Raw genomic sequence first — 12,965 nt, forward strand, 5'->3', positions numbered from 1 at the left:
TTGCAAGCTGAGACACTTGCTCTAAAGTAGAAGGTGGTGATAGGCATCTGATTCACTCACCAAAGTGTCTCTGACTCACTTAAATTCACTTAAGAGAAATAGCCCACATTCGGAGCGTTAAAGCCAAAATTAGAGCTGATCCATTGGAAACATGAACCATCAGAACCTTCCTGAGGCCACACGTCCCCACGCGTGTTCTGCATGAGGTCATCTTTTACTCACCGGCCCGCAGATTCTTCCTGGTAATTACCGTGCTCCGTAGGTACCGTATCTGTTTACCTGCACAACACACATGGGCTTGTTTGATGTTATTTAAACATAAAAACAGCAAAGTATTAATGTAGTGTGGAGTATTGAAGACTCTTCTAAAGATCTCTCCAGTCTTGCAGGCTTGACCCGTACCCCGGGCACGGCAGCAGCGGCTGTGGGTGCTCTCTCCCCACCCCCCACCCCCACCTCCTGGGTCCTGCCCTTAGTGTCTTCCATGTCCCCCAGAGCGGTTGACAAAGTGGCTTCTCCACACCGTGTCCTCCCAACTGCTGGAACAAGTTTCAGTATTTGTGTGAAATATTAGAAAGTCTCCCTGCCCCCACCCCCACCCCCTCGGATTCCACCTGCCTGCCCCTCAGGTCCTGTGGGTGAAGCTTATGCAAGACAGAGGAATAACAGGCACGGGCGTGGGACCTTGAAGGGAGGGCGGGATATCCTAAGATGCCATCAGGTTACCTGAATGGAACCACTTCATCCTCATGGGCCCACCCCGGGCTCGTTGGAGGAGTCGAGCATCACCGACAGAGTAGTCCGCAGCTGCTGGCTTCCTCTTCTTGGTTGGGACAGAACATTTAGTTTGGGGAAACAGTCAATAGAGTCGTATTCCCCATTAACACCGTGTGGACTGTTGGTCTCAGAAGCACACCAGCTAATCTGTCCCGTCCCCTCCGACCCCTGAACAGACACCTAAGGGAAGCTGCTCCAGAGATCAGGTCCGGCGAAATATCTTATTACATAAACTAAAGGTTGAGATCTCTGTCAATTTTTTGGTTTTGAATTTTTCCCACCAAACTGGAAAACTTAGAGCTCAAATTACAAAGACCTTAAAACCCCCCCATGGTCTTTGGGATCAATGAGAATTAGTGACACCTATTCTTGCCTCTGTGTCGGCTCAGGACGGGTTTGGTCCCGTGTCATAGTTTTGTCGATTAACTCGCCTGTCTTTATTGCCTTCTGATCGTCCTGCGTTCTCCCCTCCCAGCGAGTGCATGTCCTTTGCCGATTTTGTCCCGAAAGGCAGTTGCGTGTGAATTTACGTTTGAGGTGGAACGAAGGGCTGAGTCCTCCTCCCGTCCCGCCCGCTCTGATTACAGGGACTCTGCGGCTCCGACCTCGGGCCTCCCGGTGGCGGCCTTGCTCCCAAACCCCTGTCTGTCCGGACTGGAAGCCGGGTCTGTCCTCCTTGTCACCCCCTTCCCTCCCTCTCTTTCCCTCTGTGTCCATCACGTCACTTTCTACCCAAATGTACGAGGACACTTCAACCTCTCCTGTCTGAAATCCGGGCAGCAGAGCTCAGCAGGCGTATTTGGCTCGACTAAGCTGCTGAGACTCCTCTGAACGTTTTAAAACATTATCAGAAGAATCTGGGACCTTATAGAGAGAAGAGGGAATCGAGGGGAAAAGAGGCTCTATTAAGTGTATGTTTCCAAAAGCTCAAGTCCGGAGAATTAGTCTCCTGGGTCTCTCCTCCTTTTCCAGCAATTGTTCCCCATTTGGGGTTTCATTTGTTTCTTTAAAAATATGTTTCTCTTGCAAATGTGTCCAGGAAGCAATTTGGAAGGCTTCTGTGCTTAATCGGGCTCCTCCATCTTCGAGAAGTGGGAGAATGGTGCTCTCCGCTTGGCTCGGCGTCCCCTCTGTTTCCTGTTTTCCCCAGGCCGGTGCGGGGGGCAGGCGCCCGGGTCTAGGAACCCACGTCCCGTTCTCACCCGAGGACCTCGCTGTCACCGTCCCGTACAGATCCCACCGCGGAGGTTGAACTGTCATCTCCTGTATTGTCGTGTCCCTGCCTCACTGAGTGATTCACCCCGGTCCTGCACCCGCCCTGACTGGCGGTGGCCCTGTGCTGTGGCCTTTATGTGGCCTCCGCCTAGGAATGAGTCATGATCCCATTCTGGTCCCCGGGCCCGTCTGCACCGGGAGCTGCCCTTCGCTCCGGCACCTGCCCGCCCGGGGAACGACTCCGCCCGGTGGGTGGTGCGGGTGTGGACTGCCCGGGCTGGGGAGGTGCCACCCTGGCCGGCTGGCCCAGCCCCACAGCTCCTCTTGGATCCTCACCACCGTGACTGGGATCGTTTGAGGGAAATGAAAGCACCATTTCTGCCACATTCCCTTCCTGTGTGGAATTTTGTGTATTAACACCCCCGAGTGCGCTATTAACCCGGATTTTGACTTGTGGGTTTGGTGGCTGCCGTGGTGTTTTCAGCTTATCACTGTTCTGTCTCACTCCCTGGCCCTTCCCTCCAGGAATGCCTGAAAAGAAGTGACTAGAACATGGTCCTATTTCAGAGATTCCGGGGACGGTTACTCTCTTAAAGTTGGATTTGCATCTATCAGATGTACTGAAAGCACAGGCCCTACATCGACTTTTTTTTCCCCTTCTAATCCTTTTGCGATAATTTGGCCGTCATGATCACTAAAAGCACCGTGATTATCTTGTCACTATTATTTGTTGCTGTTTTTTCAAGGCTTTTAAAACCTGCCATTTGCTCTCATCCTCCAGCCCTCCTATCTGTACAGCGCTGCCCGGCCTGCTGGGAGTTACCGGGTGCGTGTGCTGCCCGCCCATCCCCCCCACCTGCCCTTCACCCCCATCCCCCACCCTCATCCCTCATCTCCATCCCCATCCCCTGACCTGCCCCCACCCTCTGCCCCATCCCCCATCCCCATCTTCCATCCCCCATCCCTGCCCTCATCCCCATCTCCCCTGCCACAGTCCCCTGACCTGCCCCCTCCACCCCATTCCACACCACTCCCCAACCCCGCCAACGTCCCTTGACTTGGCCACCCCCCCCACCCCAGCCACGCTGCACACACGCACTCTGCTCCGACACACATCTGCCCCGGGAGCGTGGGTGCACATGTCTGCAGCCTGGCTACGTGTGAATCACCCCTTTACGTGGACCTTACATGTGCCATGGTGTCTGTCGGCCCCCCTTGGCCGGATCTGGGTTTTATCCCTCCCCACGGCTGACAGTAGCTGTCACACCACCTTGGGCCCCAGGAAGACACGTGCTCGCCTAGGACTGTTAGCTAGGAATGGAGCAGCCACATCTTTGACCTCATCTGGGGGCTTTGTATTGCTTTGGTAACCTTAACAGATGTTACCCTACTGGCTGCTGTATTACTTTGGAAATTTCCAGTTTTAAATAGAAGGTACTTCTGTCTTGCAGCAAACTGATGCTAAATAAGGCAGTTGTACTGTACTGCTAAAAAGTTTTTGGATTTCCACCAGTTAAGAATTAGTATAAAACTGGCTGAACGGGCCAGCTGTGTCCTCAAGGGGAAATGGGGAAAATTCAAGGTCCTTTCAGCTGGGAGGAGTTTCACGTGGCCGTTCACGGTATTGTAAACTCCTGTTTACCCTCCGTGCTTGATTTTCACGTTAATCAAATATTGTTCTTTAGGTAGCAATTTTTAAAGAATTGCAAAGTCCTGAGCTATAACGAGCATGCTGTTTTATTCCAAAGTCACTTCCTGCTAGTGTCATCTCCCCGACATCAAGCATGCGGATCCCATGGCATAATTCAGGATATTTGAGTTATCTGCTCACTTTAAATCTCCGTGAACAGGTTTTTACTCAGCAAGGGGTGTTTTTCTCTGAAACAGTACGTTTCAAGGCCCTGCCGGAGATGTCGTGCCATGCCCGTCGACAGCACCTGGTTCCTCTCTCAGATTTTCGTGTGTCCCCGTCCTCCTCCGCTCTCGGCCTGCGACGCGGTTGGGGGCCTTCCCTGCATGTCGCCCGCCAGGATATGTTCACGGCCTGTCCTCGCGGGTCCCTCTTCCTCAGCTTACCTTTCCTGTGTCCTGGGTCCCGGCGGGGAGAGAAGGGTGCCCTGACCTGACCGTGTTTTCTGTCGCAGGCGTCCGTGTTCGACGACGGCGGCCTCGGCCTCGGCGGGGCCCGGCGGGGCAGTGCCTGCGGTTCCTATGCTGTAAGGCGTTTTCCGTGGTTCCCGAGTCCGCCCCGCGGGCCGCAGGCCCAAGTAGCGCACTGCGCACAGTTCTAGCCGCTGCAGAGAACTAACCGGGTTCTAGGGAGGCGACACCGCCTCGTCTCGATGCTCTGTGGTAGTGGGGGTCACGGGTGCCGAGCCGGGAGGCCTTCGGTGGGCGGGTTCAGCGCCTTACACCAGGTGACACCGTGTTCCAGGGAGAAGACAGGGCGTAGCTGAGGCCCCAGGGCTCTTTCCCTGCAAAGCATCAGCGCTAACAAGGGGGGGTGAGGCCCTCGACAGGAAGAAGAGGGGCGATCCACAGGCCACAAATTACTGTCCCCTCTGGGTAATCGAAGAGGAACACATTTAAGGACGCAGGATCTTACCCGCACAGCATTCCCTTTTATTTTGCTGTCTTTCCACCTCCTCCGAGGACTTGAAATGACAGACTCGGATCTCACCACAAAGGCATGGTAGTCAGTTGTACCCGAAATACTTGTTGAGTGAAAAAATGAGCGAAAGAAAGAGGGGAGGAAAGTAGAATGGGCCCATCTGTGGAAGCGAGGAAGCAAGTGGGCCCGTCCTGAGAGCAGGGGACGCCGGACGTCACCGGTGCTTCTGGGTCCCGGCCCCGGGAAGCGTGCTGGCTTACTAAGAACTCCTCCAGAGTGCTCCTCTAGTGGTGCTTCCGATGTTCATTGGCTACGTAATTGGCTAAATAATCCAATTTCTGGCTTATCATAGCTTGTGAATATTCAGGAATTCCTACAAAGCTGTCAACACCTACAGTTTTCTCTCGAATGTAATTTTTACAAATATGAATTGACATAGCATTAGTTTCTGGGCACATCTAATTAAACATTTGTGCATTTTATATCGCATACTGCTCGAAATGGGGTGGAGCCCACCGTATTAAGTGTTTTTCTCAGTTCTTAAAACATTTTTGGAGGCCGTTAAGAAGCTCACAACTCATGCCTACTGGGGAAAACAGGTCTGGCCTGCCTGTGACAGATAAAATGCAACCATATGATTTTCTTTTATCAGAAAAGAGATAGCATACTAACTCTTCAAGAGAATGAAACTTTTCCCAAGCACCGGAGACTTTTACTTTTCCGGGGACTGAAGTAGAGCTTCCGATCGGGTGGGCTGTGGGTCTCGTAGATTCTCCTTCAGGGTCGCCTCTACAGGTGGACTTTTAGAGCAGCTGGCAACCCTTACCCCCACCCCCACCCCACCCCCACCCCATTCTTTTCAGGCATCGCTGAGCACTCTTATTCTGTGCTCCTGTAGGAACCACCTGGGAGCAGTGGTATTTGGGAAGCTAAGGAAGTAAAACTTCTTGTCCCGACTCCACAAATATCCAAAATATAGCCACACGTCCCTGACGCCAAGCTGTGCAGAAGTCATCAAAGAGTAAAAATAAGTTTTTTCTGCACTTAACACCACACTCCCATGCAGAAAGAGCTCAGCGTGCATTTGTTGAATTAAATTGGGCAAATTGGACCCTGGGGTAAAATCCCTCAGAAGAGATCTTTGTTAGCAAATTAGCTGGCGGGATGGGAGGGAGGCTCACTGAGCTCCATCCTCTGCATCTCCCCCAGCCCCGCCCCTACATTGCCCTCCTGGTGGATGCGTTTCCCCCATTCTGGAACATGGCTGAGGAGAGAGCTTCAGGGCTCTGGTCCGCCCATACCTGTGGCCACTGGCTAATTCACACACCCGTTGTGAGGAGGCAACGGCTCGGGGGTCCCGTCCTGTCCTTCAGCCCAGGCCAGAGCTGGAGAGAAGGACCCTCTGCTTGGACATCAGTCCAGGCTGACCCCAGGCTTGCGCAGGCTGGTCCTGATCCCATTCTGGAAGATTTGTCCCCATCTCAGAGCACCCAGCTTCTGTTAGCCTCCCCGGGGAGTAGCCTCAACTACAGTGTATGTTCACAATTAAATGGCTTAATTATAGTTTAATGATTAGAGATTGAATGACTAGCTCCCTCTTAAGTAGCACTGTTTTGCTCTTTTATATCTTCCTCACCATTATTAGGTTGTGTGCATGGTGTCGGAAGGACTGTGGCTGTGTGCAAAGTGACCTTAGTTGCCCTGACGTGCCAGGAGCTGTCATGAGCACCAGTGCCATCTGATCCAGGAGCATGAAAGCCACTTGTGGCAGAAAGGGACAGCACAGAGGAGCCCCCACGTGGGTTCTCCTGCATAATCCTCTAGCACCTCTGTGTGGTCAGTGTCCGTGCAATTCCATGTCCCAGGTGACAGGCTAAAGTAACTTTTCCAAGATCCCATAGCCAGTGAGAGCTGCCACCTGAGCAGGATCTTTATAATTTACGTCAGCCCCACATCAGCCACACTGGTTCCCAAACACAAGCTATTCCAAAGGTGGCCTGTGGACCAGGTATGGACCTTAAACGTACTTTTTCCTGCATGATCGGGTCGGCTGATTGGAGAGCAGCTTTTGATTAGAGAGTTAGAAAACCTTGGTCCAGCAGTGAGCCCTGTTAACAGCAACTTGTCCTGTCTCTGCACAGTAAACCAGAAGACGAACGACCAAGAACTCAGTAGGATTTTTCTATAGGATGGTTTTCTTCTCTCTTGTGTCATTAAACCCAAAGGCAAAATTCTTCTGTCTTAGAATACTGACCTTAGGTATTTTCTTTTATGTTGAATAATAAAGCGAAATATCAGAGTAGCAAGAGCGGTACAGTTCTTGTCTGTGCCAAATGCGCAGAGAACTCCTGCATATGGTGTGTGTACAGCTGTATTCGTCTGTGCATCTGAAACAAGGTGTTGCATGTAAGTGTAACTATGAGGTTAATCTTACTCCCGGGAAGGAATGAGAAGGATAATGAGTAGGTAGGTAGGGTGGGTCTGGCTTATTTATGGTCTAGAGTCGAAACTGTTCATTCAACAAGTATTTCCTGAGCACAGGCTCTGTGCGGGGCCTCGTGTGGCCCCCGCGGATTCAGCAGGGACTAGACACGGACCCTGCCCTCAGGGGATTGCATTCTGGTGGAAAAATGTGCAAACTAAAAGGTGAAATGTAAGATGAGAGTCAGGAGCAGCCCCTCTGAAGTCCGGTGCCTGCTATGATTTGCAATAGAGAGAAGGCCTGCGGGTGCGGCGAGGCGCGGGCGGCGGGGAGAGCAGCTGGTGCCTGCCTGGCAGGGTGCACGGCACTGGGGCTGGGGGCTGCTGGGTGGAGGGGCTTGCTGCCGGGCTGGGCAGGCCTCGGGGACGATCCCCCGCAGGCCACCCCACAGTCCACGGGGTGCCTGTGGCCCTCAATCGGTTTGAATCCTGCCTCCCCTCCTCCCCCACCTGGCTCAAGAGGAAAGTAAGACTGAAAACAAAAACACACGAGAAAGTATCTCAGACTGGAACAGACGTGAACACAAGGGCTACTCCAGAGGGCGTAGCTTCCAGGTCAGTTAGCGGTGTTTTCCTCTGCTGGCAGAGCACGTCCAGGCACACGGAGGGACGGACGGACCAGGCAGGCAAGCAGACCGGGGAATCTGGCGCTTTCCGGAAGCCGTGCCCGGCTTTGTAGTAACCCCAAGCGACCAGGCCTTGTGTCCCACTGCTAGACAGCCGAGCACCCACTCTGCGCTGGCGGGGGCGGCTCCTGTCGCTCCCCGTCGCTGTCGTGCGCACCCGGACGGCGTGGCCCCTCCGCGCCTCCGCCAGGCGGGCTCCGCTCCGAGCTGAACGGACGCTTTGTGTTACTTTCTCCTCACTGACCAGGAATTCTCTGTTCTTTTGATATTATGACTAATTTCTCTCTGTCCTTAGCGGGCATGTGCTTGAAGCTGTGACAGGCTCAGCCCTCCTTTCCCAGGCGAGCCCGCCGCCCCGCCCGCGCTCAGCCCTGTCCTTTCTGCCTCGCACGCGGCTGACCTGCACGGCCCGCGGGGCGCTGCCGGCGCCCCCAGGCCCGCCCTGCCTCCGCTGACCCTGTCCCTTTGTTTCTGTCTGCGTCCCGGCGGCGGGCTGCGTGGGCAGCCCTCGGAGCACGGCGGCCACCTCAACTCCAGCTCCCGAGCCTCGTCCAGAGCCAGCTCGGCGCGGGCCAGCCCGGTGGTGAGTATGCCTCCCGCTCCCGCACCTGCTCCCGCTCCCGCACCTGCTCCCGCTCCCGCTCCTGCACCTGCTCCTGCTCCCGCACCTGCTCCCGCTCCCGCTCTCGGGGGAGCTCTGTCCTTCCCCCTCCCCTGTCCTCTGAAACCAGCCCTCGGCCTCCGAAGGCCTCCTAGACGCCGATGAAGCGGGAGGGCTTTCCGTGATTTATTTCAGGTCTAAGAAGCGCCACGGTGGGGGAAGGTGCTGCCAAATGTAGCATATTATTATCCCTGAGGGCAACATTTCTAAAGGATCAGTATAAGAAGTTAGCAGTGTTTGGGGCTGAGAGTCCGACCTGGAGGAGGAGGGACACTTGGTCCAGTGGGGGGCGGGATGTAGCCAGGTGCATGGATATGGGGGGCGGGATGTAGCCAGGTGCTGGATGAGGGGGCGAGATGTAGCCAGGTGCATGGATATGAGGGGGCGGGATGTAGCCAGGTGTATGGATATGGGGGAGCAGGGATGCAGCCAGGTGCATGGATGTAGGGCATGCAGATGTAGCCAGGTGCATGGATGAGGGAGCAGGATATAGCCAGGTGCATGGATATAGGGGGTGCAGATGTCGCCAGGTGCATGGGTGGGGACACGGGTTATGATTTAAAAGTTGGAACAACTGGCTCTGATGTTTTGTTTGTCATGTCACCTGTCATTGGACCAGCTAGAAGGGCCCCGGGGTCCCAGGTTCTGCCCCGCCCCCACCATCCCTCTGGCTCTCATCCCTCACCAGCTGGGTCCCAGCCTTTCCTTGTCCTTGCTGCGCATATTTCCCAGGGCCATTGGGATTTCGGCGTCTTTGAGTCTGCTGCTCTGTGTGAGGCTACCGTACATTCTTCCAGTGATGAGGGTGTGCAGGGCGGTTGCCTGGGGCGCATCTGTGGTTGGGCGGGTGGCATGACGTCCAGTGGGCAGGAGCTGGGGCTGTGTGCTGGGCATGCCCGCCACATCACAGGCCAGTGGTGCCCTCCCTGATACACCCCGGCTGCCCGGAAGCAAAATGAGCAAAGTGGGTCTCTTGCCCTGCTCCTCAGTTACAGAGAAGCATGGCGTGGTCCTCGACTTAGTGACACAGCACCACGGGTAGACGTGTTGATGCCTCTAATCTAGGGAGGGTTCCTGGCAATAGAAGAAGAGGCCATCGAGCTGAGCTCTTCTGCTTGCACAGAGGCACCTGTTGGTTGCTGGTGATTTGCTTGTTTTTTTAAATTAGATACAGTCTTTTCAAGCCTTGACCTTGCATGCAAATGCATATACTGGTTGCTTCTGGGGAAAGCAAATAAAGGATCCCTGGCAGCTGAGCCCCTATCACTGAGTCGGGCCTCCTGCCCCTGCTCTGTTGTCCCTGACTCCAAGGCCGAGGCCAGAGCCATTCATCCCCGGGCTTGTGCTGGTATTTTCCTGGTGGGGGAGGAGGGCTCCACCGACGACCAACCCAGCAGTAACAGGAAGATGTTCATTGTTCAGTGTAAGGTCAGATTTTAAGTCGGGCGAGTTGCGTTTTGTGGCGTGCTTCGTGCCCCGTGGTAGCACAGTATATACGCACTCACCCATGGGGAGCCTTAGAACTTTCCACGGTAAACGTAACGGGGACTCCTCCTTAGGCGTGACACCCCCTCGCGCTCACTCACCTTTTGGAAAGTAGTACGAGGATTTGCGGTTGGCAGAAGGTGGCGTGGCCTGACCGGAGGACCGCAGGGCCCCTCGGCGCAGCTCCCGGGAAGCACGGAGCTGGAAACGCCACCTTGAACCGCTTCTTGAACTGCTTTGGGTTTCTTCGGGCATCATGATGAAGTCTCAGGATAAGAGGACTTCTAGCCACTGCGACAGAAGTGGTCGGGATCAGACACAGATTTCCATGTCGTATGCTTTCTCCATTTGTGAAAAGTTCACCCACATATAACGGGTTCCGTGGGTGACCGCAACAAGAGGTGGCGTTAGGCTCGTGCCCCTGGGACCTGCCGACCGACGGTGGGCGGCTGGGGGAGGCCTGGCCCCAGCTGCGCCCCGACTCCCGAGTCCCCCATCCTTGGGAGCTTCTCCAGGCCGCGTCCAGGGGAGGAAGCGGCGGGCACAGGGGCTGCAGGGCCCTCGGATTCCAAAGCTCTTCCTCGTCTTCATTCTCTGCATTTCCAGCCCAGGAAACCTAACTGTGCCCGCATCTGGCTTCACCGAGCTCTGAATGGAAGGTGGGAAGGTGGGCATTTGGGGCTGAGCCAATGTTGCAGCTCATCGCGAACACACAAACCATCTTTTCTCTTCCCCGAGACAACTGCTCATTGACAAAGGTCCCCCGGCTGCCGTACGGCTGGCACACTTCGCGAGCGAAGGTCAGCATCTCGCAGGCTGTGGGACGGGCCATCCTTCCGCCCCATCCAGGCACCAACAGAACCGGGGACTGGCAACTTGCCGTCTCCTGCCCTTACAAGTCCTGTGGCTCCTGGGGAGTGATCCGCGGCCTGGTGAATCATCAGGAATGCGAATCCAGGGGAGTGTGAGGGAGGGCAGGGGACAGGGCCTCTCTGGGAAGGAAATAGGACTGGGGCCAGAGACAGCCCAGGGAGGCTGGGTGTGGAAGAAAGGCTGGTGCCCCCGGACGTGGAGGAGGGGCCCTCCGAAGAGCAAAAGTCACCAGAAAGGAGGGAGTGGTAGCTTGTTCTCCTGGAAGAAAAGAAAGCTGCCTCAGCCTCCGAAGACCCTCCCCCCTGCCCCTTGGTCCTCTCGGCATTGCGGGGAGGCAGAGCGGATGCCGCCCCATCTCCGGGCCCACCTGTCTGACCTCATTCACATTTTTCCCATTCTGTAGATAAGCTGGATGTTCTTGTCCAGAAAGTCTGGGGGCTTCCCCTCGAGGAAGCTGTGGCCCTCGCGTTCAGCCAGTGTTCATCGGGTACCTGGAATGTGCTGGGCCCAGGGCTAGTGGTGAGCACACCGACCTGCTGCGGCCCTCAGGATGCCTAGGCCGGAGAAGACAGGAAGACAGGCAGGCAGCAAGTGGGCGCGCATGTGGTAGAAAACCCCTGGGGAGAGATGCGGGGAGCTTTGAGAGTTGCTAGAAAACCCCTGGGGAGAGATGCGGGGAGCTTTGAGAGTTGCAATCGGGTGGTTCGCTGGTTCTGGCCTGAAGCCACCCACGCAGAGGGCCTCGCCTGGTGAAGCCCACACATCTGCATCGTCCGGGCCCCAGGATCCAGCCAGGAATCCAGAGAGGCTGCCGTGTTTCTGAAACAGCCATCAGAGGTGTCCTGAGTGGAGGCCAGATTCATGTTCCCTGTGTGTATTTAGAGAAAGCATGAGTGATGAACTGGAACCTCCGGCCGGTTTGAGCTAGAAAAACAAAAGACTTCAGTGACTCATGTTTTATGTTTGTATGAAGAGGCAAGGGCAGCAAGTGGAAAGGCAGGTCATGCGTTACGAATCCACGAGTTCAAGGACAAGTCACTCGGGAGAACGTCAGTGTTACTGAATTAAAACCCAAAATTTCCACGCTAATGGAAGACTTCTAGCACTATTCATATTTGAAGGGAAATTTCCCTTAAAGGGGGTGTTTTCTGAGCCGTGGTCACTATTGCCTGTTTGTTGAGAGGGACCGTGCGTCGACATGGCTCCTCTGGCCCCGTTTCCCGTCTGGGGTCTGGGGTTGCCCGGCTGGGGGCTGGCGACATCCTGGGGAAGGGTTCTTTTGTGCCCGGCCCCTCTCGTAGGGCCCGGCCATGCCCACATGTCCAGTTATGTCTCTAAGCAGGGGGGGCAGGCCAGCTGGTGACAGGGGAGGCCTGGACCTTTTGGCCCCAGCAGACGTTACATTTAAGTGAGCCTTGGTAGCATGCTCGTAGAGGCACGAAGTCGGAAGGTTGGGATTAATAAAATCCCGGTGCGCTACCTTGATCACCTGTTTTTGAAAGGAAGAGTTGCCATCATTTAAAATCCAACAGAAATATTTTAGAAGTGACTGTCTCTAGCCAGTTTTAAAAGCTATGTGTTGTGATTTTAAAAGCTTTGCTCAGCTGTGACTATGAAATGCGGGTACACACCTGTTTCACAAATCTGTTACTGGGACGTTTTCTCGCCGACCTGAAAGGTTTAGGGTTGCTCAGTCCAGGGCAAGAACAAAGTGAAGGCCCGCGGGGCGTGCGGCCCTGTAGTCCTGGCACGAGCGGGGACGCCGTGGCTCGTCCCAGGCCCCTGCCGGCGTGGGCGACAGGTTCTTGCAGCAGGTGCGCCCCACGGCCTCCCCTTGGGTCTCGCTCTGCTCCGTGTCTGCACCATGGCATGCAGCCCCGAGGATGGATTCAAAGTGGTTTTCGATTTTGTTTCTTTTATATATATATATATAGTCTTTCCAGAGGTCAAACGCTGTGCATTATGGCGAAACTAGAACACCTGGCCTGGGTTGCTCTGCTCAGGGGAAGGTGAGGGGCCCTTTAGGAGCAGGTGCAGCGCGGTCGCCCGCTAAGCTCCACGCAGGCTGCCGGCTAGTGGCAGCCCGGGGGACTGCACCAGCTCCTTTCCCTGGGCTCCTCGTCCTTAGGATTTCAGAAACGGGTGTCCTCTGTCGTTCAGAGGCAGACTTAGCCTCGTATGTCCCCGAGAGATTGGAAACAGCGGCTAAGCAGAGATTGTCTAGAACCCTCATCAA

At 55.1% G+C, this 12,965-nt stretch overlaps 1 protein-coding gene across 50 annotated transcripts in view; it reads left to right on the forward strand.

The window, feature by feature from the left end:
* The window catches only part of LRRFIP1 (LRR binding FLII interacting protein 1), a 139,347-nt gene that overhangs the window by 98,783 nt on the left and 27,599 nt on the right, over positions 1 to 12,965 (forward strand). For 14 of the 50 annotated variants that reach the window (XM_025463599.3, XM_049101033.1, XM_049101035.1 and 11 more), the window contains 4 exons: positions 1,365 to 1,442; positions 2,774 to 2,818; positions 4,137 to 4,208; positions 8,216 to 8,293. The exons of 16 other annotated variants lie outside the window; for them this stretch is intronic. In XM_025463599.3, coding sequence (XP_025319384.1) covers positions 1,365 to 1,442; positions 2,774 to 2,818; positions 4,137 to 4,208; positions 8,216 to 8,293 — 273 coding nt within the window. The remainder of the gene's footprint in view (positions 1 to 1,364; positions 1,443 to 2,773; positions 2,819 to 4,136; positions 4,209 to 8,215; positions 8,294 to 12,965) is intronic. 20 more of the 50 variants (XM_049101001.1, XM_049101006.1, XM_049101008.1 and 17 more) reach the window with 4 other exon arrangements.

This window comes from Canis lupus, chromosome 25 (genome assembly GCF_003254725.2).
Source record: "Canis lupus dingo isolate Sandy chromosome 25, ASM325472v2, whole genome shotgun sequence".
In the NCBI taxonomy this organism is placed as follows: domain Eukaryota; kingdom Metazoa; phylum Chordata; class Mammalia; order Carnivora; family Canidae; genus Canis; species Canis lupus.